Source organism: Eptatretus burgeri, chromosome 8 (genome assembly GCF_056783735.1).
Source record: "Eptatretus burgeri isolate ZD-2024b chromosome 8, Ebu_testis_v1, whole genome shotgun sequence".
NCBI classification, from domain to species: domain Eukaryota; kingdom Metazoa; phylum Chordata; class Myxini; order Myxiniformes; family Myxinidae; genus Eptatretus; species Eptatretus burgeri.
Window position 1 is genome coordinate 50,924,773 of NC_140968.1, and position 25,348 is coordinate 50,950,120.

Consider the following 25,348-nt stretch of genomic DNA (forward strand, 5'->3'; position numbering starts at 1 on the left):
TTAATGATCTCATCTGACCACCTCCTGAGGTGCATATCATTTTTTTGCATAAACCACGCCATAAAAGTTTTGTTTCAAATGTTTTCAGTTCGTACAGTGAAAATGAGGAAGTGTTTTTGGACAGTCATGCTATGAAAAAAATAGGAACTATTCTGTGAGAGACAAGGCCTCGTGTTTATGTTTTAAATCAGAACACGAACAGGCTTTTAAACATAAGTTAAATCAAAATCATTTTAGGGTATTTTAAGTATGTTTTGAAAATGATTCATACAATTTGAGAATGTATCGCCCAATTATTTTCCAAGCTGTCTCGCCCGAAGTGTCATTTCCTGTGGCCACACCCAATGATTAGGCAATTTCCTCATCATTGCCATATAAGTGATTCACCAGACAAAGTTTCTGCCAGACGGGATTTTCATTTTTACAACTGAGACATGAACGATCTTTCTTCCGACGAACAAATCAGCTCACCACAAAGTTGGTAAGCTTGTGTATGGGTTCCTCTTTTCACGATGAAACAATTGATTATAAATTAAATTGTGATAATTCTGATATTTTTTTTTCCTGGCAGTTCCTTGGAAGAAGAGCAGTTTTACATATCACGACGAGGTGCATGAAATTAATGCTCTTATTGAAGAGGAAGTCTTATCACGGCCTCTGATCTTTTTGCCACCTTGTACCAATGGTAAAAAACTGAGACATGGACTCTCTTTCTTCCGACGAAGAAAACAGCTCACCACAAAGTTGGTAAGCTTGTGAATGGGTTACTCTTTGAAAGATGAAGCAATTGATTATAAATTAAATCGTGATTATCCTGATATATATTTTTTTCCTGGCAGGTCCTTGGAAGAAGTGGAGTTTTCATATCATGATGAGGTGCATGAAATGAATGCTCTTATTGAAGACGTCAATGATCTTAGAAGAGAATTGAAAAACATTTTTAATGACTGGTGCGAAGTCTTATCACGGCCTTTGATCTCGAATGATTTAAACCAACGGTGAGACAGGTGTGTGTGTGTGTGTGTGTGTGTGTGTGTGTGTGTGTGTGTGTGTGTGTGTGTGTGTGTGTGTGTGTGTGTGTGTGTGTGTGTGTGTGTGTGTGTGTGTGCGTGCGTGCGTGTGTGTGTGTGTGTCCCCCTGTCTGTTTGTCTCTCTCTATCTCTCCCTGTCTGTCTCTTTGTATCTCTCTCTGTGTTTGTCTCAATGTCTGTCTTTCTACCTACCTCTCTCTGTCTGTCTCTCCATCTATACCCTTGACTCATTATTTTATTTTTTTTTCAGCTCGATCACACAACATAAGCTGTTGAAGCAATCTGGTACAACACATGATTTTCTGGAGGTAAATGTTTCTGAATTATTATTTAGTTATTTGTTTATTTATTCTTTTATTAATATCACTCTCTCTTTGGAATGTAGCCTTATGTTGGTTGCATCATTAGTTTGGACGCGGTTATGCCAGTACACTGCAATTCATTTTATTGGCCTCGGAAGGATGACAGGCTGAGTCGTCCTCCTGGTGTGATAATTCAGTGGTCACCGAGGCTTGAACTTAGAACCAACACCAGGCTTATTAATATTACCATGTAATTATCTTTATAAAACCTAATTATTATCTACTTTTTGTTTCAAAACAGAATATGGTGTCTGAGTTTCGAAATCACAAGACATTTGAAGAAGATTGCTGGGAAAGATTATACATTCTCGCAAATGAATATTTAATATTTTCAATTTTGATTATTTATATTTGTTTTGTTTACAATTACTTGATTTTGAATTACAAAAAAAGAATCGAGACATGAAGAGGAGAGGGAGAGGGGGGGGGGGGGTAGGTGCGCTCCCCCAATGACCCATCAACCCTCATCCCACCCCCTTCCCTCCCCATGTGTGTGTGGGGAAGGGTGGGGGTGGGATGAGGGAGGTGGTGGGTCAAAAGTGGGGGTGCACAGGGGGATGAGGGGGTGGGGCTTGTGTGGGAGGGGCTTGTGTTGGTGGGGTTTATGTGGGCGGGGCTTCGGTGGGGCTTATGTGGGCGGGGCTTGTGTGGGAGGGGTTTATGTGGGTTGGGGCTTCGGTGGGGTTTGTGTGGGCAGGGTTTATGTGGGTGGGGCTTGTGTGGGAGGGGTTTATGTGGGTGGGGGCTTCGGTGGGGTTTGTATGGGCAGGGTTTATGTGGGTGGGGGCTTCGGTGGGGCTTGTGTGGGCCTGGGTTTATGTGTGGGGGCTTGTGTAGGCAGGGTTTATGTGGGAGGGGTTTATGTGGATGAGGCTTATGTGGATGAGGTTTGTGTGGATAAATGGATGGGTGGAGAGATGGGTGGAGCTTGTGTGGATGGGTGGAGAATTTTTTAATTAAATAAACATGTTGTGTGTGGGGAACGAATTAACTAATCACTAATTATGTGAATATGATGAATGTGGGTGGAGCTTGTGTGGGGTTTGTATGTGTGGAGCTTGTGTGGGGTGGGGTTTTGTGTGGAGCTTGTGGGGGCTTGTGTGTGGTGGGGTTAATGTGGGTGAGGTTTGTGTGGGCAGGGTTTATGTGGGTGGAGCTTGTGTCTGGAGCTTGTGTGGGGTTTGTGTGGGGTGGGGTTTGTGTGGGTGGGGTTTGTGTGGGTGGGGTTTGTGTGGGTGGGGTTTGTGTGGGCGGAGTCAAAAAATTTCAATTTATCTTTGTCTTTTGTAATTCCTGCAAATAAAATGAACCTAAAATCTCTTCCCCTTCTAAATCATATATTTTATAAGTTCAAGGAACCGTATCTATTACATAAACAATTTTAAAAAGTTCATTCGTCCATCGTTTAATATAACCTTTGTCAAAATGTGATTTCCACCTATATATTATTTTGATATCACCAACTTTGAACTTAGGTTTTCTGACATTAATCTCTTTCATATTTTAATTTTGTAAATGTTTCTGATGGTTTCATATTTGTTGACGTGTGAATCGTTTTATTATACTTATCCACAATATCCTGAATAAAACATGACCATTGTTGTGAACCGAGTTGTGTGAATTTTTTATCTAGTCTCTCTTTTAAGGTACGATTAAAAGGTTCAACAACAACGGCCTTCCCTTCATTAAAGGTACTGTATAATGTAATACTCTTATTTTTTAGAAAATTCATAAATGTCTTGTAATAAAACTCTCTACCCTCATCAGTCCACAATTTTTTTAGGTTTTCTCTTACTCTTATTAAATATCTGTTGAAAGGCTAACATAAGAGTATTACCTGTTTTGTTTTTTAAAGGGACAACCAATGCGTATCTACTCCTCAAATCAATAACGGTTAAAGCATACTTGTACCCCTTATCATTATTGAGTTAAATCAAATCAGCGGACCATATATAATCAACTTCCTTGGAATAACTTTCCTTCTCTGAAACTTTGTGAATATTGGTTTATGTAATTCATCAGCTAATTGCTCTTCAGTCTTAATGACATCATTAGAGCCTATAACTTTTTTGAATTTCCAAGTCCAAGTTTCAATTTAGCACTGATCATCTTCTTCACGATGAACCTATCAACTTTTTCTCTCAAGGTTGGATTTTGTATCAGAGACAAATTATACAACATTTCTCTATCGGCTTCATGTTTTTCTTCAAACGTTATGGTGTTCCCATAATCAATATCGTGCCTCATGCACACTTCATCAACCCTATTGATGGGTTTGCTCCATGGTTTAGGATTGTCTGCCTCATCTAATCTTTTATCCAAGTTTGTGCCTGGACCACAGAAAGAATACCCTGGTAGATTTAATTCCCCCAGTATTCCAGTAGTTGTAAATTTACTTCCTGATAAAAACTTTTGTATATCTCCTCTGAGTTTGTGTTTGGAGATAAATTGATTTTTTTTGAACCACACACCGAACATACAGCTTTTTGTATAACCCTGTTATTTTTACTTTTAAAATATGAGATATTTTCGTATTAGTTTTCTTTTTAAATTTGAGACAATAACTCATTTATTTATGAGAAAAAATCGGACAGAGTGCAAAAACCTTTTTAGTTTCCAACATGCACATTTGAATCTTAATTTTAAAACATAAAGAATCATTAGAAATGCCTTCACTCTCTCCTCCATTTATTTTATAAAAGATAAAAAACACTAATTTACATCAATATCCTCTCCCTGAAAACGATGTCAATGGTCTTGTCGAAAATACTACTAATAGACTTGTCAATTCTTTGTTTTCCTCCTCAGTGGTTTGAGTTATTTTCTGTAATACCACCAATCTTTTTGTAATCTCACTGGTTTCCATATTTTTATATTTATTCATTCCTCTCTTCTCTTTCCACCTTCTCTCTCTTCTCTCTCTCCTTCTCTCTCTTCTCTCTCTCCTTCTCCCTCTCCTCCTTCTCTCTCTTCTCCTTTTCCTCCTCTTCTCTCTCTTCAACTTCCTCGTCCCTTACTATCCTTGAATCGCTAACACCCCATAGAATATCATACATATATTCATCGGGATTTCTTGTTGTTCCTGTATCCAAAATAATTTTTTTACAACAGGAAACCAATAAAATTTCTTTTGAATTTCTAAAAGCGCCTTACGTTTTCTTAACCAAATAATTTTTTCATTATTTAACATTTTAATTAATTCCAAAGTTGTCGGTTTATCAACATCATCATAAAGCCAATCTTTTATTGAAAATACATCATTCTTATGTTGCAGAACATATTTATTAAAATACCGAATACGCTTTTCTTGAAGGTATGCTTGGACACAGAAATTATAATTTTCTTGAAGCCTTCTCGCTGTCATTTATGTATTTGAAATATATGACAGAATAATATGATGACACGAAACACCTCCCCATCTTCCCATAGTTAAATCATTTTGTATTTCCTTACTTATTATATATAATCCTGTTTTTTCTGTTTTCATCATATAAACTGGGGCAAAACCACTATTATATTTACCCTTATTAAATTATTTTATTTGTTGTTTACTAATCGTGCTTCCACAAAACTCATGCTCTATACCAAGTGGATAATATTCTTCCTTACGAGACTGATTTAATTGTTCCAGGTCTTACAGGTCAATTTTAAATGACCAATTATACCCTAAATCATTCATATCATACTCCCATTGTACTATTCTCATATAAACGATACGCCCTTCTTTAAAAAATTTATTTTAATTAGAACTGTGAATTCTGTATGACCTGGAGATAAAATCAACACTTATGTATCTTTGGAACACACGGCCGTTTTATTTAAGGATATATGTATATATATATATATATATATATATATATATATATATATATATACATATATATATGTATATATACATATATATATATATATATACATATATATGTATATATATACATATATATATATATATATATATATATATATATATACATATATATATATACATATATATATATATATATATACATATATATATATATATATATATATATATATATATATATATATATATATATATATAGTGATAAATCACTTAATCTCACCAAGTCATTCGCGCCAGTCGGGCTTGGATAATTTTTAAATTTATAAGCATTTTTCAGATTAATATTTTTTGTTACACTATATTTCTGTCATTCAGCCTGTGCCTTTGTGTAATAATTTGATAAATCAATATCCAGTTCTTGGGATACACCAAAGATAGAACCATCTTTACCAACATAAGTTATTTATATTAGATTAAAAATAATGTCATTAAAATTTTTATATTTGTTGAGTTGAAATAACACATACAGACATAATTGACCACAACACTTGGAATTTAATTATTGGACTGGAAAGGTTTGATAAACACCATTCTGTAAGAATTTTATGACTTCAACAGGTGGTGGAAGACCGAAACTATCAAAATAATATTTATCTTGACTATTAAAAATACAAACCCAATGAGAACCGTTCCCATTATTATCTTCTAAGTTCATAATAATATTCTTTATATGTTTAGGCACGTTTCTTAATTCATCTCTCAGACAAATAACCACATTATGAATTTTTAATTTCTTACAATATTTGACAAGTTGTAAGTTTGATGTTGTATTCTTTCCAAATTCATTAAACCACTCATCAATGCTCATTTGTTTATTAGAAAGATATAATCCATTACCTCTTTTAGTTAATTTTACAGCTGCTTGTGCGATAAAAGATAGCATATCTCCAACGAACAATCTCGCTTTATCAGGCAGACCTTCAAGTTTTTCAGCAAAATCTGCAATTACACCACTTCAACTAATTTGTTTCTCCAACTCTTTGTTATGTCTTTCCAATTCTTTTTGAGCCCGGAGTTGAGCCTTCCTTTCATTGGCAGTTTTCACCGCTGTTGAAATACCACCTGTCAATGCTGCAACCGCACTTAAACCAGCAAATAAAGGAATTAGAAATGGGAGAAATCCTCCACTCGTCTCTCTTATTGATTATTTTTTCAACAATGGTTTTGTCATTTTAATTTTAAGTGAGCCAGTATCATTTAAGTTTTTAACCTGTTCTCTTGTGAGCAAAACATCAATTCTTACTGCTCCTTTTCTCTGAATTGTATTAACGTTAATCGTACAAGGCTTTTGATTTTGAACACAAGATGATAGTTTATGAAGATTGATTTGATTAACATATACCCCAGTTGGTACTTTGCCACTCATTTATTTAACAAAAAATTATGTGAGATTAATCATAACACCATTGTCTGTATTAATCTGCAATTCTGTTTCTTCCAAATGGAAACAATATGCATCAACTTCTTCACTCTCTCCTCTTTCAATGTACAGGGAACTATCAACTCGATTCGACTTTATAGTTTCCGTTTGAGCACTCAGGTTAAACACATAGATTGTATACAAACTTTTAAATGCTGTCATATCCAAAATAGGTTCTTTATTTCCATTACTTTTGCACACCTTTTGGTAAGACTTGTATGCTTCAGCAAAATCATTTTTTTCCCAATTAATTTCCAATCTATCTCGGGGGTAAAATGTTCCATCTAGAGAAACATGAAGTTGTTTCACCTAAGCATTATCACTCAATGCATTATTCTTATCAGTCGCAGTATCACCATCTGGCTTATTAAAAATGATCCACAGATATCATGGCTTTCCTTCCAGAACACCCAAATTCCACATGTTAGTGGTTTGTTTGAGTTTACCGTGTTGACATCTTCGTTTGAGGTATGATACACCGAGTGGTTTATTTGAGTTAAGTCTTCCATTCAACATCTCTTCTGTTTTAAGATTAGGAGTATATTCACCAATATACCAACTCATTTCATCAATTACAAATTTATTCTGCTCACCAAAAGCACTACCAACACCAAAAAGTAATCTATTTTCATTATCATTCCTTTGTAGTTGAAATCTAATTTTAAGACCATACAGAACTTTATCATGATCACAATATCCAAATATACCTTTAAGAGGAACTGCCACAGTAAAACTATTACCTGCTTTTGTATCATCATTACACATTCCTTTCCTTTGATTATATCCAGGGTCTGTGTTTGTTCCCGTTGACATATCAGGAATAAAACCTTCGACAGCCCCCTTTCCCATTCTATCACTGAATGTATATAGTGTAAATTTCATCATTTCAGATACAGCAGAGACATAATCAACCGCTTCAACTTCTTGTGTTGCAATGTACAAACGAACACTATCAAACATTTTCCAGAAGAAATCATTTACAAGTGTAGCGTTTGTGTTATTCCCAGCTTTATTGAATTTAAATTTACACAACAAGAAACTTTCGGATAGATTCAAATATGTTTGTTGATCATTTATTTCAAAACTTTTTGTACCATTTGCATTCCAGTCTGTTCCAGTTATTGCATTTACCTTGAAGTAATCTTCTTTTTTAGTGGAGTTTGAGATAATAATAGTATCATCCAAATCATAGATACTATCAATTACTTCCATACTTGTATTTATTGAGGAAAAAAGATGTTAAAACTTTTGAAACCCTGATCCAAGTATTCGAATTATTTTCTGTCGTTCTTGGGGAGACAACTGAGTTTTGCCTTTCTTAATTTCTTCTATTGCTTGTAATTTATGAGATTCCTTTTGGGCATCTTTTATACTCTTTATAGCACCTGCTACATTTCCCACAGCAGAAGCAGTTGAACCAATTAGATCTTTATGTTTAAGAATAGTTGAACCGATACCCATTAGAGTATCAATTATCCCATCTCCTCTAAATTGATGTCCAACATCACTTTGTCTCGTAGGTTCATAGTATCCTCGACCAAGATACATACCTTCGCCCTTGTAGTATGGGGAAAGGAACATCCCATCCCCTGTAATTATTTTATATTTTCCCAACTCGTGTTTCTTCACATTAACAATCGTATATATTTATTGGAAAACTTCACGTAGGTGAATTCTGACGGATATAACTTCTCTATTAAAATAAATCATACGATTATCTTGGTTGGTTATCCTAAAATTTACTCTGTGTATGGTTTTTCCTCACACAGGGAGATAAACGAAATTTTTGGGTTCCTTATTGAATTTATAACCAATTGGGGTTGAGTATGCGCTGAATGAAAATATTGTATTTGTTTTTATTCCATCAATATAAGCACCATCAATCAAATAACAGTGAATTAACACCGAATTTATTCCTGAGGATATTTGAATGACATTATCACTGTAAAACGTCCCATTAGTTTCAATCTTTTTTGAGGAGAAACCCAATAACTCTCGAAATGAATTATCAATTGTTCAACAACATCCTTTTCTTCAACAAGATGAAATATTTCTGGTTATTCTGTTGGAATTAGTCCTGCTTTGGTTATTGAATCCACTGAATATTCATTGTTTTGAAGAGCATTCACAATATAATCAGGGGGTTGATTCATCTCTTCCAGTTGTTGAAATAATCTTTCATCATCATATTCTAATTCTCCTATATGCTCTAATTCTTCCTCCTTCATTTGAGTGAAATCTTTTACATTTGGAGCTTTCTCGGAGTATATTTTATTGTGGGAATGGTGGAAACATCTATAATTTTTTCTTGGGAAGTTATTAAAAGTGGTTTAAAAAATTTCTCTTGTTTTCTTTCAAATGCTTCTTCACCCGTTAGTTTTTGTCTGCATTTCTTCTTTCTGTCTTCCTGTTGGTTTACAACTTTTGAAACCAACTCTTGATGTTTCCTAAATCTTCTTGCTCTTTCTTTCTTATCCATTTATTTATTGGAAAATATCATTTAATATCTCATCTTGTTTCACAACAATATATTTATATTTTTCAGTCGTGTGTTTCATGTCATCCCCAAATTCCTTTTTACTACATAATGTGGAACAATTGTCTCTCCAAAAAATGTTTATATCTATTGAATTTAACTTGAATAAAATAAAAGTATGAGCATTGTTTCTGATGGAACGACGAGGAAGTTGAAAGTACCATTGATAAAGTAAATATAATTACAAGAAGAATGTCTCCCTCTTGTGTAGTAGCTGTCCATTTCCGTTTTGTTTCTCTCATTAACACAATCATCAAAGATAACGAGGTTCTTTTTAGATTTATCCAAATCTTGGGGAGATGGTATATCATCCGTATTATCACTAAGAATACAAGTTATCGGTTTTGATTTCTTTTTACATCTCTGTGTCACAAAATAGTTGTATTATATCTTCAATGTTATAATCATTTATGTTTTTTTGAAGTTTAAATAAACCGATTATATCTTCTTTTTGAAGACCAGCATTAAAACCTTGTGAGAGTCGTTGATACTGTGGTTGAAAACTCGACTTTGTAAAAATTATTAAATTATCATAATCTAAAAAGTTGGGAGTAAGGAGCATCTTTAAAAGTAAGCAGGTTTTTCCACATCTGCTTGAACCAACTATGAGACATCTTAATGAATTTGGGGGATTTTTTATGGTTGTTAAATTTTATCTTATTTTCCCAAATGGGTAAAAAAATCATCCATTTATATATTTTCAGAACAGGTTATTTCATTTATTATTGGCTTTTTTAGATACTATATTTTATCCTAAGTTCAAGTTTAATTTCAAGATAATCCATTATTTTATTTATACAATAACTTGTGTTGATATTTCCCTGAAAATCACAACCATGAATAATATATAACAACAATCCTTTGAACATTTCTCTCAAATGTTCAGTTTCTTCCCTTGTAAGGAAAGTTGTGTTGTCACCCTCATACTTTACATTCAGTTCTCTTATCAATCTTGTAAAGTAATTCATTTTTGGTGTAAATGTAAAAGAATTATTTTCCTTCTTATATTTTTTATTATCATTAATTAGAAGATAATCACAGAATATACATTGTTTATAGGCTTTTGACTCTGTGTTTAATCCCACTCTATCACATGCAGGACATTTCTCAAATTTGTCATTTGGAGAATCAGGGAAGTCTTGCATATTTATAAAGTAAAACTTTACTTAAACTAAAATTCATCTATACTTTCAGTTGCATATTGACTCATATTTAATAATATTACCATCGATATCTATATCAATTTTTTCATTATCAGATTCAACGACAACATTTTTTATATTAAAGGTAATTTTATAATGATCCTTAACTACTCTTGAAAGAAATGTCATTTCACCTGATATATTAACATCCTTTATTTCATCAGGATTTACATATTTAGGGTTGTTGAAAAAAATACAAATTTCTCCTTGCATATTACAGATGGTCTTATCTTTTCTTTCTGAAGCTTCATCCACAAGGTTTTTTATTTTTTGATACTTTTACTTGTTTCATATATCAACATCCTTTATTTAACATTCACATTAATATTAACACCCTTTATTTCATCAACATCCTTTATTAACATCCTTTATTTCATCTTAACATTATATTATATTATTTATATATTAACATCCTTCATTTCATCAGGATTTGCATCTTAAGGGTTGTTGAAAAAAATACAAATTTCTCCTTGCATATTAGAGATGGTCTTATCTTTTCTTTCTAAAGCTTCATCCATAAGGTTTTTATTTTTTGATACTTTTTCTTGTTTCATTGCTTTTCTAGTTTTGAATATATTACCAGAAGGAGAGGAGAAACTTTTGCTAGAGATACTTCAATTGATGCTCTTCCAGGTACACTAAAAGCCCTTCCACTGAAGGAAATTGAAGAACTCATCTTATCCACCATAATTGTTTTTATCCAATAGTTGTTATATTTATCTTTGTTCAATTTTACATCCTTGACATATTTCTCAGTATCTTTTACAAATGAAGAGATTGATTGAAACTTGTCTTTTGTGTCTTGAAACATTGTATTTATTTGGTGAAAAAGTTGGAGGATAAAATGGTTAAAAGCATGGATTCACTTATAAATTAAACGAAATTTTCATCAGGAAATTTTAAGTTTCAGCAAAGTTTTATTATATAAATATGGTGAATACAACGTACTGTGATGTTTGTAATCACGAATATAAATATTATAAAAAAAACACCTTCAAACCAACAAACACATTTAATCTATTTCACCAAATATCTCCTCTTGAGTTGGAAAGAAAACATTGCGATATCTGCTCAAAGGTTATTTTGAAGTGTAGTTATAATAGACATCTTCAATCACAAAAACACAAGAAAAATGAGTTTAAAGTAAAGGGAGACTATTAGATTGAAAACATTGATGGGGCATTTAAAAATAAGGATTTTTCACTTTGGAGAACCCGGTCCATCATCAATAGCTGAATCCATTGAAATAGTGAAACCTGATGTTGAAAAAGTTATTAAAAAGACATTTAAAGAAATGAAAACTTTAAAGTTTTATATGGGAGTGAAAATGAATATGAAAAGGCAAGTTGAAGAACAAACTCCTTATATGAGAACAGATCTTCATTTTATAACATCATTTCAAGATTTTTTTGAATAGTGGGGTTTATGAAGAACAATCAAGACAAGAGGAGGATGTTGATAATTCAGTGGTAGGAAGTGGATTTAATATTTTTTAAAAACATCTTTTTAGATATACACATTCTAAAATCAAACCCTCTTAAAGCTTCTTCTTATATTCAATTTCCAAAAGAAATCAAACTAAAGAAAGCAGTTGTTAATATAAGAACAATGATAATAAATGTTTTCTCTGGTCTGTTCTTGCTCACTTACATCCACCAAATTGTAATTCAGGAAGAGTAAAACAATATATGAAATACGAGAATACCTTGGACATTAAAGATTTTAAATTCCCAATGCCACTAACAGAAATTCCTAAATTTGAGAAAAAGAATAATCTTTCTATTAATGTATATGGATTAACAGATAAAAACAAAGTTCAAATATTAAAAATTTCAAACTATAAAAATGAAGAATCCAAAAGAATCACATACAAATAAATATCAAAAACATATTCCTTGTGGTTTCTGTGATTATATCAAATCATCTGTTGGAGAAAAGTATAATAAACTTGAACATTATAGTGGAAAAAAAGCTTCACAAGAGTTTGTAAAACGATTAGAAAAGGATTGTATAAGACTAACTAAATAAATGAAAGAAACAAATGAACCGATGAAATTAACCGAACATAAAAAATTAGAACTTAGAAAGAACAATATCTGTCATATTTGTGAGGAGGAAATTGAGGACTCTAAAGTTAGGGATCATTGTCATCTTACTGGTAACTATAGAGGTCCCACTCATTCCTGTTGTAATCTTAATTATAAATTTCCTTTTTTTTATTCCAGTCTTTCTTCACAACAGCACCAACTATGATACACATATATTTGTAAATGAACTTTCAAAAACACCAGGGAATATTTCTGCCATAACAAACACAAGTCAAAAGTATATTTCATTTAAAAAATGATATTCACAAAACCTTTAACTCGTATTAGGTTTCTAGATTCTTACAAGTTTATGGGAACACCACTAGCCTACCGAGCATCAAATCTATGCTCCACAGGGTCTTTTCCAAATCTTAATTCATTCTTTCCAAAAGAGGAAATTCGAACAAAAGAGGAAATTCAGATTAAAGAGAGAATTCAAAGTAAAGAGGAAATTCTAATTAATGAGGAAATTAATGAAGAAATTCTAACTGAAGATGAAATTCTAATTATAAAGAAAATTCAAACAATGAATGAAATTCTAACTAAAGAGGAAATTCTTATTAAAGATGAAATTCTGATTAAAGAGGGAATTCTAACTCGAGAGGAAATTCAAACAAGGAATGAAATTCAAAGTAAAGAGAAAATTCTTACAAGTAAAGGAATTTATCCTTATGATTATGTGAATTCATTTATGATATTTAAAGAAACACGACTTCCTTAAAAAGAAAGTTTCTATAATAACCTTTATGAAGAAGAGAAGAGTGATAAGGAATATAAACACGCACAAAAAATTTGGAAAATATTTAAGATAAAGAAACTTGGAGAATATCATGATTTGTATCTAAAAACATGTTTTATTGTTGGCTGATGTGTTTGAAGCTTTTAGATCACTCTGTCATAATAAAAATTGTTATGGATTCGATCCTGCCCACTATTTCACAGCTCCTGGTTTAGATTGGAGTGGAAATGTTAAAAAATGTCCAAAAAAGATATAGATTTAATCAGTGATGTAGATATGCTTTTGATGATTGAGAAGTCTAAGAGAGGTGGAATATCAGAAGTTTGTTCAAAAAGATATGTGAAGCAAATAATAAATATCTTTCAAATTATGATAGTGAAAAAGATAGTAATTATTTGATGTATTTTTATGCTAATAATTTGTATGGATGGGCAATGTCTCATTCTCTGCCTTATGGTAAATTAGAGTGCGTGGAAGAAAAGGATTATGAAAAGGCTTTGATGAATATTGTTATTTCTTCTCAAGAGGAATTGAATGAGGAAGAAGAAGGTTATTATTTTGAAGTTGATTTGAGGTACCCGAGTGATTTTCATAATAAGCATAAATACCTTCCTTTTGCATGTGAGAAAGAAACCCCAAAGAAAGAATGGTTAAGTGATTATCATAAAAGTTTTAATATTAATGGCAAATCAACAGAAAAGTTATTAACAACATTATATGATAAAGAGGGATATGTTTTGCATCAGAGAAGCTTAAAACAGTTTTTGAGAGAAGGATTGAGAGTAGCTAAAATTCATAGAGTTTTAAAATTTAAACAAAGTCCTTGGATGAAAAAGTATATTAAATTCAATACAGATATGAGAACAAATACAAAAGTAAAATTTGAAGGGGAATTCTATAAATTGATGTATAATGCTGTCTTTGGAAAGACAATGGAGAATATTAGAAACAGGCAAAACATTAGATTTGCAACATCTGAGAAAGAAGCTTCGAGATTGATAAATAAACCAAGTTTTAAGTGAGAAGAGGTTTTTTCAGAGAACTTTTCTGCTATTCATATGGAAAAGGAAAGTATTGTAATTGATAAAGCAATTTATATTGGAACAGCAGTTCTTGATTTATCAAAGATATTGATGTATGATTATTTGAATAATGGCTTAAATAAAGAGTATGGTGAAAATGTTTCATTGTTGTATATGGACACTGATAGTTTTATCCTAAATATAAAAACTGATGATGTTTATAAAGATATGAAGAAAAATATTGGAGTATATGATACAAGTAATTTTAGTAAGAAGAGTGAGTTATTTTCCAAAAAGAATGAAAAGGTTATTGGTAAGTTTAAGGATGAGTTGGGTGGAAAAGTAATGAGTGAGTTTATTGGATTGAGAGCAAAGGCATATGCTTATAAGTATGGTGATGAGATTGATGAGGTTAAAGGGAATAAAGAAATATGTAATAAAAAATCAATAACTTCAAGAAATTATGATAATTGTTTGATGAATAAGAAAGAAGAATATCGGAAAATGAATACAATAAGAAGTTATAAACATAAGATATATAGTGAAGAAGTAAATAAAAAGGCATTAGGAGCCTTTGATGATAAGAGATTTATTTTAGATAATGGAATAGATTGTGTTCCATATGGATATTGTATGATAGAGTGTATAGAATAGATTGTGTTTTAAAGATGGGAAGATGGGTTCGGGTTTTTAAGGGCTACCCTAACAAACGTTTCTTCACAATATATAAATGGTCAAACCAAGTATTAATCAAACTAAAGAGTGGAGAAAATCTCAGTCTTGGTATATAAATGGAAAACATAATGAATGTGAAAAATATCAAATAAGTCTTCTTGAAAAAATTACTAAAACAAAGGAAAATAAAACAAATAAGCGAATCAATTAAAAAACTGGTAAGTTAGAGGAAGTAAAGAAAAAAAAATATCCTTGAATGGACTGAAAACTTTGGTGGTTATCAATTGAACAATGGAAAAATAATTTACCATAACCTCAAAATGATATGTGGCTCAGCAGGTGGTCAAACAAGAGCATTAAGAGAAGTTTATCATTTCGTAATGGCACAAAAGGGGTATCTTAAAAAAATATAAAGATTCAAATGTTTTATTTTTAAATATTTTAGATGGGGATTATTGTGGAAAGAAAATTAAACGATTGAAGGAATTTGAGAATGAACAAATCTTTATAGGTTCAATGAGTGAGCTGAACAATATGCATTGGTTATTTGAAAAAGAGTGTCCCTGGGCTTACATATTTCAGATATTTCTTCAGAATCACCTTTAACAAATCACATTACTACTTTACTACTTGAACAAATCTTTATCTTATTGCATTGGTTATTTGAAGAGTGCCCCTAGGTTAAAAGGGTAGACAAATAAATATACCTTGGGATAAAAAGGGGGTTTACTTTTTAGGGGAAAAAAAAATGAATCGCCGAAATTCCCCATTCACTTACATGGGGAAAAGTGAGACAGAATCAGTATATTCACCCTTCTCCTGTTGGCCACTGAATTAACACCAGGTTGGGTTGACAGAGCTTGTCATCCTTCTGAGGTTGGCAAAATGAGCACCAGTCTACTGAAAATAGGGGCACTGCATCAGTGGCATAGCCATGTCCAGCAACCTCAAGGTCATGTCAGAGGAGAGTGTGTGTGTGTGTGTGTGTGTGTGTGTGTGTGTGTGTGTGTGTGTGTGTGTGTGTGTGTGTGTGTGTGTGTGTGTGTGTGTTATAATAATAAAGGGTTATTGAAAATTTGAAGAGAAAAGCTCAAGTGGTAAAAAGTGCTATGCACAAACACACAACTATTGCCAAAGAATACTTCTGTAGAACGAGGCTGATCCTGAAAACATATCTCACCCCAAGAAACAAAATCAAAGCCATCAACCACAAGCAACACCAGTATTCCAATCCATCTCCAGAATAATAAACTGGCTTCAAGTGGAAATCCACAAACTAGATATAAAAACAAGGACACTCCTCACCATCTACAAAATATTCTACAAAAATCAGTGCAACAATATAGCTGCCGAGACAAAAAGGAGGCACCCCACACACTGTAATTGAGCCTGATGGAACTCATCAAAGTGCACAGAATGACATCTGTCAGACTGGCTGAATACGTGAAAAGTTCAACAGACTACAAATCCAATTTGCAAACATGAAGACAGCAAATCTCGAGAAGGTATGCCTAACCCACCTAAATAATTTTTTTCCAAAGACAGATGCAAATGGAAGATGTCACACAAGAAAGTGAAACAGCACAAATACACCCCCAATGATAGCAAAAAAGATGAAAGAAAAATACAAAACGAAACATCAACAGATGTACACCAACAACTGGGAGAACGACAAAAGAGCAGGAAGATATATAAATATATATGTATATATATATATATATATATATATATATATATATATATATATATATATATATATATATATATATATATCTTTTGTGAGAAAAACCATGTCCTCACCAAATTTAGTGTCCCACCCACAACATCACGTCACCTTTTTCGGGCTCCCGGGGATTGGTTGGTGGGTCGGCATGTGGTGGGTGGGCCAGAGAGAGCCAGGGGCGCCATTGTTGGCGACGGACGTGGCTCTAAGATCGCGAGTGGAAAAATATATTGAGCGCTCTGAAGCCCTTTCAAGTGATTTCAAGTGATTTTAAAGACTCTCGACAGCACCGTCGTGCTGATCGTTGATAGCTCCGTCTATCGGAATGAGTTAAATCCGGAAGAGTGTGATCGTTATTCCCGGATATGGTTCGAGCGGAGCTGTGATTTGTACGATCTGTTTTTGGAGCTCTATTGTTGCGAAGAGTTCTGGCAGGTTGTTGTGCTGTGTATTCAATTCTGTTACCAGCCATTTTTGAGATTGAGCCAATAAAATATCGTGCCTACCCCGAGAGACCGATTTGAAACACAGTGGTGTGTTTTGTTGTTCTCTTTGTCCACACGTGGACTGCTTGAAGCTCGGACATTAACGTCAGTATTCCGTGCCTGAAGATATTAAACAGCGGGATCACGACAATATATATGTATATATATATATATATATATATATATATATATATATATATATGTATATGTATATATGTATATATATATATATATATATATATATATATATATATATATATATATATATATATATATATATATATACACACATATACGTGAGTTGGACAGATGGGGCATTGACAAAGAAGGCTCATTGGAACAGCTATGGATGGATCTGGATGAAATTTTGTGGACAGGTTGCATGTGTGTCAAGGACAATCCAGATCTGATTCGATTTTGGTGAAGATCTGGATCCGAATCCAGCAAAAGATTTTTAAAGTGATTCTTCACCATTGATAGGTAGAGCCAAAAATGATATACAGCACGATATCTCAAAAAGTTGCGGGCCTGCTGAATGAAAAGGAATTGAGATTGAGATTTTGAAGAGAGAGAGAGAGTGAGAGAGAGAGATATAAAGAGAGAGAGATAAAGAGAGAGAGAGGCAGAGAGGCAGAGAGGCAGAGAGGCAGAGAGGCAGAGAGGCAGAGAGGCAGAGAGGCAGAGAGGCAGAGAGGCAGAGAGGCAGAGGGAGAGGGAGAGGGAGAGGGAGAGGGAGAGGGAGAGGGAGAGGGAGAGGGAGAGGGAGAGGGAGAGGGAGAGAGAGAGAGAGAGAGAGAGAGAGAGAGAGAGAGAGAGAGAGAGAGAGAGAGAGAGAGAGAGAGAGAGAGAGAGAGAGAGAGAGAGAGAGAGAGAGAGAGAGAGAGAGAGACAGCGACAGAGACAGACCGAGAGAGAGACAGAGACAGACCGAGAGAGAGACAGAGACAGATCGAGAGAGAGACAGAGACAGACCGAGAGACAGAGACAGACCGAGAGACAGAGACAGACCGAGAGACAGAGACAGACCGAGAGACAGAGACAGACCGAGAGACAGAGACAGACCGAGAGAGAGAGACAGAGAGAGCAAGAGAGAGCAAGAGAGAGCAAGAGAGAGCAAGAGAGAGCAAGAGAGAGCAAGAGAGAGCAAGAGAGAGCAAGAGAGAGCAAGAGAGAGCAAGAGAGAGAGAGAGAGAGAGAGAGAGAGAGAGAGAGAGAGAGAGAGAGAGAGAGAGAGAGAGAGATATCACACTGTCTGCACTGTTGTTTGATGAAGATCTATTAAAGGAGGATGTAGAATGAAATGACAGAAAGGAAGACAAAAAGCATCACTCTTCAAGGAAATTAAGAGTGGAGGTTCATATTCCAGAATGAAAAGGAAAGCTGAGGACAGATAAGGATGAATATTTACTCGAATGAAAGGACATACCCACAGCCAGATCACTGAACAGAGGCAGAAACTTGTTCGGAAACCTTTCAGTGTTAATGATCACATTGACGGCTCCTCATTGCAGTTCCCAAGCACCATGAAATAGAATAGTAAATTACCAGACAAATTTACATAAGAGGAATATACTGCACACACAAGAAGATACTTATGATAGTTGGTGTAACCATGCATTCTGATTATCAATAAATCAATGTACCATACTCTTTTCAGAACGTTAGTGCTGCCGAAGTAGTTTCTTAGCACGGTGATGCTGGGTGGTTTGCCATTGCCTTCCCAGCAGTCATTCAGGGAAGAAATTTGGAATTTGCTCAGGGTGCAGATGATAGTTCGCCTACTCTTCGCAGATAACATGGGATCTTTAACATTCACAAAAGAATGCCAGGAGACGGGCCAAAATTTAACATCAATTCGAGGGACGACACACAAATTGATGCCTCGCCCTTCCTGCAAAACACCAGGAGTACAGTGTATAGCTGGGTCAAAATTCAACCGCAGGCTAGACAGCTCAGAGGTGAGTACGCATAACTCCAGAGTCTGGGCTTTCCTGACAGCCCTACTCTGACTATACGAGTACCTTAACCTCTTACATAAGTACCTTAACTCGTAATGATACTCGTACCTTAACACTTTAAAATGCTATGCTATTGCACAACCAGTTTCAGGTATGAGAATTTCTTGACACCAAACATTTAATACTTTAATAATTTCAATCTTGATACCAATGAGTGACAGCATAGATGAAATACAACATTTGCTAACAGAGGGAAAGCAATGCTATTTGATTCATTAAAAATCCCTCTCCATACCTGTTTGAGACTGAAGAGCAAACGTATTTGCATTCATCTGACCCATTGGACATTACTGCAGCAATTTAACCACAATAACTCCACTTGAAGCAGCAGGGCTTGCTCCAGCCACGAGACAGGTGGTTAATAATTTTCCGTGCACATCACTTTCGGAGATAGAGATTGAACTGTGCAATATCTCAAAGAATATCCGATTGATCATTAGAAAATTAATTTCCTACTTTTTTTCACTTGACTTTAAAGGTTAAACAAGACATTATCAATGCCAATCTGAAGCTTTTGTGATAAGAAAAGGAGACTGTTTCGATAAATACAAGGAATAATGCTTTTTGGCACTTTCTGTTGCTGATGGTGTTATCATAAATACCAGTGACCTTAATTTCATTTTTTTTGTTATTTTTCTCAAAGAAAGCAAACACAGCACTTCATTAAGCTAATCCAATGGATGAGGACAGCAACATTTTTATTCAATGGTTTTTCAGTCGCAGCAACCGTGGTTGACTTGCTCACCATCATCTTGCTCGGACTCTTCATCACAGGAGATGCGAGGAAACAAGACTGTATCGTTCGTTGCTTCATCTCAATAACACTGCAGATGCATTTTGCTGAACTCTCTCAGAATGCTTTGTGTGGGATCAAAACAACAAAGAGTGCTTTGATTGAAAGTAGAATGAACAATATTTATTTTAATGCATATTTGGAGAAATTCGTACATTTCTTTCATCTACCAGATGTATTGAAATTGCAACAACTCATACGGTGAAATAGTATTTTTGTCGAAAGCCAGAGTGATGTGGGGCAAATTTTGTCAGATCAAGACTGCTGCCTCTGGAGAAATGGAATTGTGACATTAGATCAGGCCAGTGGCTGGTTCTACCTTTGATGAAACAAACGTAGAGCCAAAGGCTATAACAAAGCATGAGGTCAACTGGTAAAAGCAGTGCGACAGTCGAGCGATTGAGAGGACAGAGGCAGACACTCGGATGAAATTTCCTATTGCAACAATCATAACATTCCCTCCACCACCAAGAAGCATACCCCATTGCTCTAATCAACAGTAATCACAGTGGTGACCAGCAAGCAGCACACCCAGCTCCACAACCAGGCAGCACAACCCATGGAAATAGAAACAAGCAATGCAACAGCAGTAGGGAAATGCAACCATTAAACTGCAACCAGTAATTCCACAACAAAGCAATTCAAGCAGTGGCTCCACAATAAAACAGAACAAACAGTAGCTCCACAACCAAATGAAATTCACTCTCTTGTGAGGAATGACGACACAGTCATAGTTGTGATGCACTTGTGGCAAGGTATGTCCAATTATATACAGGTATGCATGGCGTATAAGGTTACCAACCTTTACAACACATTGTTGAATGTTGATTTGTCAGATGTTTCCGAATGCCAGGTCCTCATGAGGACACTCTGCCGTGATTGTTCATGCGTTCTTTTGTTTGGCTCAATTCAAAACATAAACCAATTTTCCTCTCACTCAGTCTGGTGCCTTTGGCTACTTGCAGTGGCCTGCAAAAGTACATATTTTTTATTGATAACTGAAGAGATCACACTGAACACTGTTATAGTTGAAGGATGTTACATGTCAGGAATACCTGCAAAAACATGTACAAATCAAAATTTACTGGATGTAAAGGTATTCAGTCCCTAAGGTCAGCATTTGGTCTAAGCACCTTGACAGCAATGACTGCTATTAGTCTTTGTGGGTCGGTCTCCACCACATTTGCACAATGAGTTAGTAAAATCTTTGCCCATTCTTCACGTGAAAATTGCTCTAATTCTGACAAGGTGGATGGGGATCGACAGGTCAGGTCAGGTCAGGTGTGGGAGCATGCGCCGGAGCAGATCATTGCTGTGTATACTTTCTGCCAGTACTGTAGGAGCATCCGTCTGGCCATCCCACAAGCAGACGCCTGGCCCTTCGTCATCTCCTTGAGATGCTGACCAACCTGCTGCAATCACGAGGCACGTGGTTGGCCCATTGGCCTCCTCCACTCATGAGGCTCCCTCGCTGAGAGAATCTAGTGAGCAGGATCAGCGTCAATAAAACGATCCACATGTCCATACAGCCACAGCTGCCACTCATGGACTATGCAGGTAACAAATTTAATTTGAGTCTCTCTCAGCAACTGCTCGTTGGACACAAAGTCTGACCAGCGATCGCTAAGAATTCTCTGCAGAAACCTGGTAACAAAGGAATTAAGTCTCCACATCAGATCCCTGTTCAGAGACTAAGTCTCACATTGTAGTGCAAGATGAGAAGCACCAAGGACCTGAAGACTCAGACTTTTGTCCTCCTGCGCAAGCACTGACAGCACGATACCCCATGATCCAGTGAATTCATGACACCCCAGGCCCGAGCAAGATGACTATTGACCTCTGGCTTACAGCGAGTGGAGACATGAATATCATTGCCAAGGAAAGTAAATCTCTCCGTGACCTCAACATCCTCACCACAAACAGGTACAGACAAGATAGCAGCATTCAAGATGTCATTGAAATTCTAGATCTTCGTTTTGACCCAAGAAACCTGCAATCCCAGTGGCACCGACTTCTCTTTCAGCACCTCGAGGGCCCTTAGAAGGATATCCAGCCTCCGCAAAGATGATTGCATTATCTGAGAAATCAAGGTCAGATACCTTGACATTCCCAAATGAAGCACTGAAGCTTGATCTCTCCAACATCCTCCCTGGAATCCAGTCCATAGAAGGCTGAAAGTGTGGGGGCCAGTTCACACCCCTGACGAACTCCAGTAACAACTGGAAATAAGTCTGAGATGGTATCACCACATCTTATCGCACTTTCAGTACCAGTGTATAGTTCAGACATCAGATTGATCAGTTGTGGTGGCACCCCACAAAGACCAAGAATCCTCCAGAGGGCATCCCAATTCACTGAATCGAACGCTTTGCAGAGTTCAACAAAGGCTGCAAGCAGCCCCTGACAAAACTCTCGTCTGCATTCGGCGTGGAGCCAAAGAGCAAGGATACGGTCAATCGTTGACCTCCATGGAGTAATGCCTGAATGCTCTGGGTGGTACTGCCCAAGCAGATGGTGGCAAACCCTATCCATAATTATTCAAGCAAAGACCTTTCCCGGCATTGAGAGCAGCGTCACCCCTCAGTAGTTGTTGCAGTCCTGATGATCACCCTTCCCTTTCCAGAGAGGGACAACAAGGCCTCTCTTCCAGTCAGTTGGGATGATGCCTGTGTTCCAGACAGATCACAGAACTACATCAACTGACACGAGTGCAGCATTTCCATCAGCATTGAGAAGTTCAGCATGGATGCCACAAATCAGAGGAGCTTTAACCCACTTCAACTGCTTCAGCGTAGCCTACGTTTCCACAAACAAAGTGGATCACAATTGATTGGATGGTCAGAAATAGGGATAGGAACATCCCTGACACCTAACTCAACAGTTGGTGGGTCAGCCTCGTACAGCCGATCTAAGTAACTGGCGCAGCAGGCCTTCATTTCAGACTCCTCTGTCAAAAGCCCACCACCCTCCACTCTAAATGTAGTCCACTGAGGGATGGGCTTGGAGGAACGCAATGCGAGAATTCCCCTGGAAGCAGGACGAGAATCACTTGACCACAGGTGATGCTCTCCCTCCTCACAGATTCCTTGAACATGGGCATCCTTGTCCACCCTCAGTGCACATATACTTTTATGCCTCACCTCCCTGACCAACTCAGCTCTGCCATTAAGCCTGGCCTTGTAACTCTGGTCAATGGTATCCAGTGTCCCTTGAGACACAAATTTTTTCTTTGCCCGACGGTGAGTTCCAAGACATCCACCAGCAACATCAAGGATGGTGGCCTTAAAGGCACTCTGCAACTCTTCAGGATTTCCCAAAATACCCAGACCCCCAAAATCCCCACTCAGACTGTTCACAAACTCCTCAGCCACCCTCTCATCCTTGAGCTTGCCAATATCCAGCCAAGGCTGGGATGGTGCCATTCTCCCAGATTTCATCTACAACTTGAGAGTTGCGAGCACAGGCCTGTGGTCGGTTGTGAGTAACTGAACACTGGTACATCTTGCAGTTCTGGATAATCCTCCAGTGGCCATCAACAACCAAATGGTGAATCTCCTTTGCCATACCATCAGCTTTGGAATGCCAAGTCCAGTAATGAGCCTGTGGGTGCTGAAACCATGAAGGAGCCACCCTATGTCCATGACTTCTTGCAAAGTCAAGGAAAGTACTGCTATTCTGGTCACAGTTCCAGACTCATGGGGACCAACACATGTCTCATCACTAGCCTTATCAGTGCCGGTCAATGAGTTGAAATCCACAAAACCTGGAAGCGAATCTCGCCTGGGACACTCATGAACCACAGACTCGAGCACGGCATAGAATGCGTCCTTCATGGTGAGATCACTCACCTCAGTCGGAGCATATACAGAGACCAGGGAAACGACACCCAAGGAGGGACGAATCCTTAGTCTCATAATACGCCCATTGACTGGTGTTACCTCAATGATCATTGGAGCCAGCTTATCGGACACAGCCACAGCAATTCCTTGGGCATGGTAACCATCAGAATGACCAGACCAATAGTAGGTGTGACCACTCGCCATGATCTCGCCACTATCTGGTCTCCGAACTTCAGAGAGTGCTGCAATACCGATTTTCAAATGCTTGAGCTCATATTATAAGTCAGGGGATCATCCTCTCTATGGGATGGGATATTCCAGGCACCCACCCGAATGGACTGCCTCAGGTTAACCCAGGGAGACCGCCTTCTGGTGGACAACACCTCAGCACCACTCCACCAAACACCACGGCAATCTGACCCAGAAAGTTTACCCAGTGATTTTCCTCCCATCATCAAGGAATGGGGGGTCCTGAAGGCTTTGCCCCAATCCCGTCATCTGTCGAGCTGCCCTGGGAAGGGCAGCAGCACAGGAGGTACTCCCACGGAGTGGTTTTTAGTTTTCTTTGCATTTGTAGGTTTTGTGGAATGAAGTGTTTTACAGTGGGCGGAGTGCAAATCCTGCCACCAACCTCCAAACAAAAGTTACCCAACTGCAGGAGGACGTTCACAGACACAGTTGGGCACTAGATATGGATGGCCGTTGGCTCACAAGGAGCTCTACCCTTTGACAGGTTTTGTTTTTTAATCCTGCTGTGTGTCCATATCCAGACACCCTGCTCACCAGTAAACTTGGTGGGGAAGACGGTTTAGTCGAAAACAACCCGATCATGAAACAGGTTAGTTCAGGTTTACATGGTACCTGTATAGCAAGTCACATATATAATCTGGCCTGACCTGCAAATAAGTCTTGCCATAAATGTTCAATTGGGTTTAAATGAGGACTTTGACTGGTCTACTCAAGAACATTTATTTCCTTCTCATTCAGCCACTCCAGTGGGGCTTTCGCTTTGTCCCTCAGATCATTGTCCTGCTGAAATGTGAATCAACTACCCAGTTTCAGATTCATGGCTGACTCAAACAGGTTTTCATCAAAAATTCTCCTGTACTTTGCACCATCCATGTACTTACTTGGGAGTAAGGTTTTTTAATAACGTGGAGGTGAGGTGTTTTTAATAACGTGGTGGTGAGGTGTTTTTAATAACCTGGTGTTGAGGTGTTTTTAATAACGTGGTGGTGGTAGGTGTTTTTAATAACGTGGTGGTGAGGTGTTTTTAATAACTTGGTGGTGAGTTGTTTTTAATAACGTGGTGGTGGTAGGTGTTTTTAATAACGTGGTGGTGAGGTATTTTTAATAACTTGGTGGTGAGGTGTTTTTAATAACGTGGTGGTGAGGTGCTTTTAATAACTTGGTGGTGAGGTGTTTTTAATAACATGGCAGTGAGGTGTTTTTAAAAGCCTGGCAGAAAGGTGTTTTTAACAACATGGTGGTGAAGTGTTTTTCATAACGTGGTGGTGAAGCGTTTTTAATAACATGGTGATGAGGTATTTT

The 25,348-nt window shown here is 36.5% G+C and overlaps 2 protein-coding genes across 9 annotated transcripts in view; one reads left to right on the forward strand and one right to left on the reverse strand.

Annotated features, from left to right (window-relative positions):
- LOC147021723 (uncharacterized) overlaps positions 1-25,348 on the reverse strand; it is an 86,696-nt gene that overhangs the window by 24,201 nt on the left and 37,147 nt on the right. For 2 of the 8 annotated variants that reach the window (XM_085891997.1, XM_085891995.1), the window contains 2 exons: positions 20,761-20,927; positions 19,911-20,023 (listed from right to left, as the gene is read on the reverse strand). The exons of 4 other annotated variants lie outside the window; for them this stretch is intronic. The gene's annotated coding sequence lies outside the window, so the exon portion shown is untranslated. Of the gene's footprint in view, positions 1-15,717; positions 15,837-19,910; positions 20,024-20,760; positions 20,928-25,348 lie in introns of all 8 variants that reach the window. 2 more of the 8 variants (XM_085891999.1, XM_085891996.1) reach the window with 2 other exon arrangements.
- Positions 292-21,730, forward strand: LOC147021724 (uncharacterized). The gene is made up of 5 exons (XM_085890454.1): positions 292-747; positions 840-950; positions 1,282-1,339; positions 1,635-1,703; positions 21,668-21,730. The coding sequence occupies exons 1-5, from the start codon at positions 701-703 to the stop codon at positions 21,728-21,730; spliced, it is 348 nt and encodes a 115-aa protein (XP_085746580.1). The 5' UTR covers positions 292-700.

What these genes read in the sequence shown, in the direction of transcription:
- LOC147021724 (XM_085890454.1), top strand. Translation starts at nt 701, where the DNA reads ATGGACTCTCTTTCTTCCGACGAAGAAAACAGCTCACCACAAAGTTG. An exon ending in AAAAACATTTTTAATGACTG is followed by an intron (nt 951 to 1,281) that starts GTGCGAAGTCTT and finishes TTTTTTTTTCAG; the next exon opens with CTCGATCACACAACATAAGC. An exon ending in GGGAAAGATTATACATTCTC is followed by an intron (nt 1,704 to 21,667) that starts GCAAATGAATAT and finishes CTCACATTGTAG; the next exon opens with TGCAAGATGAGAAGCACCAA.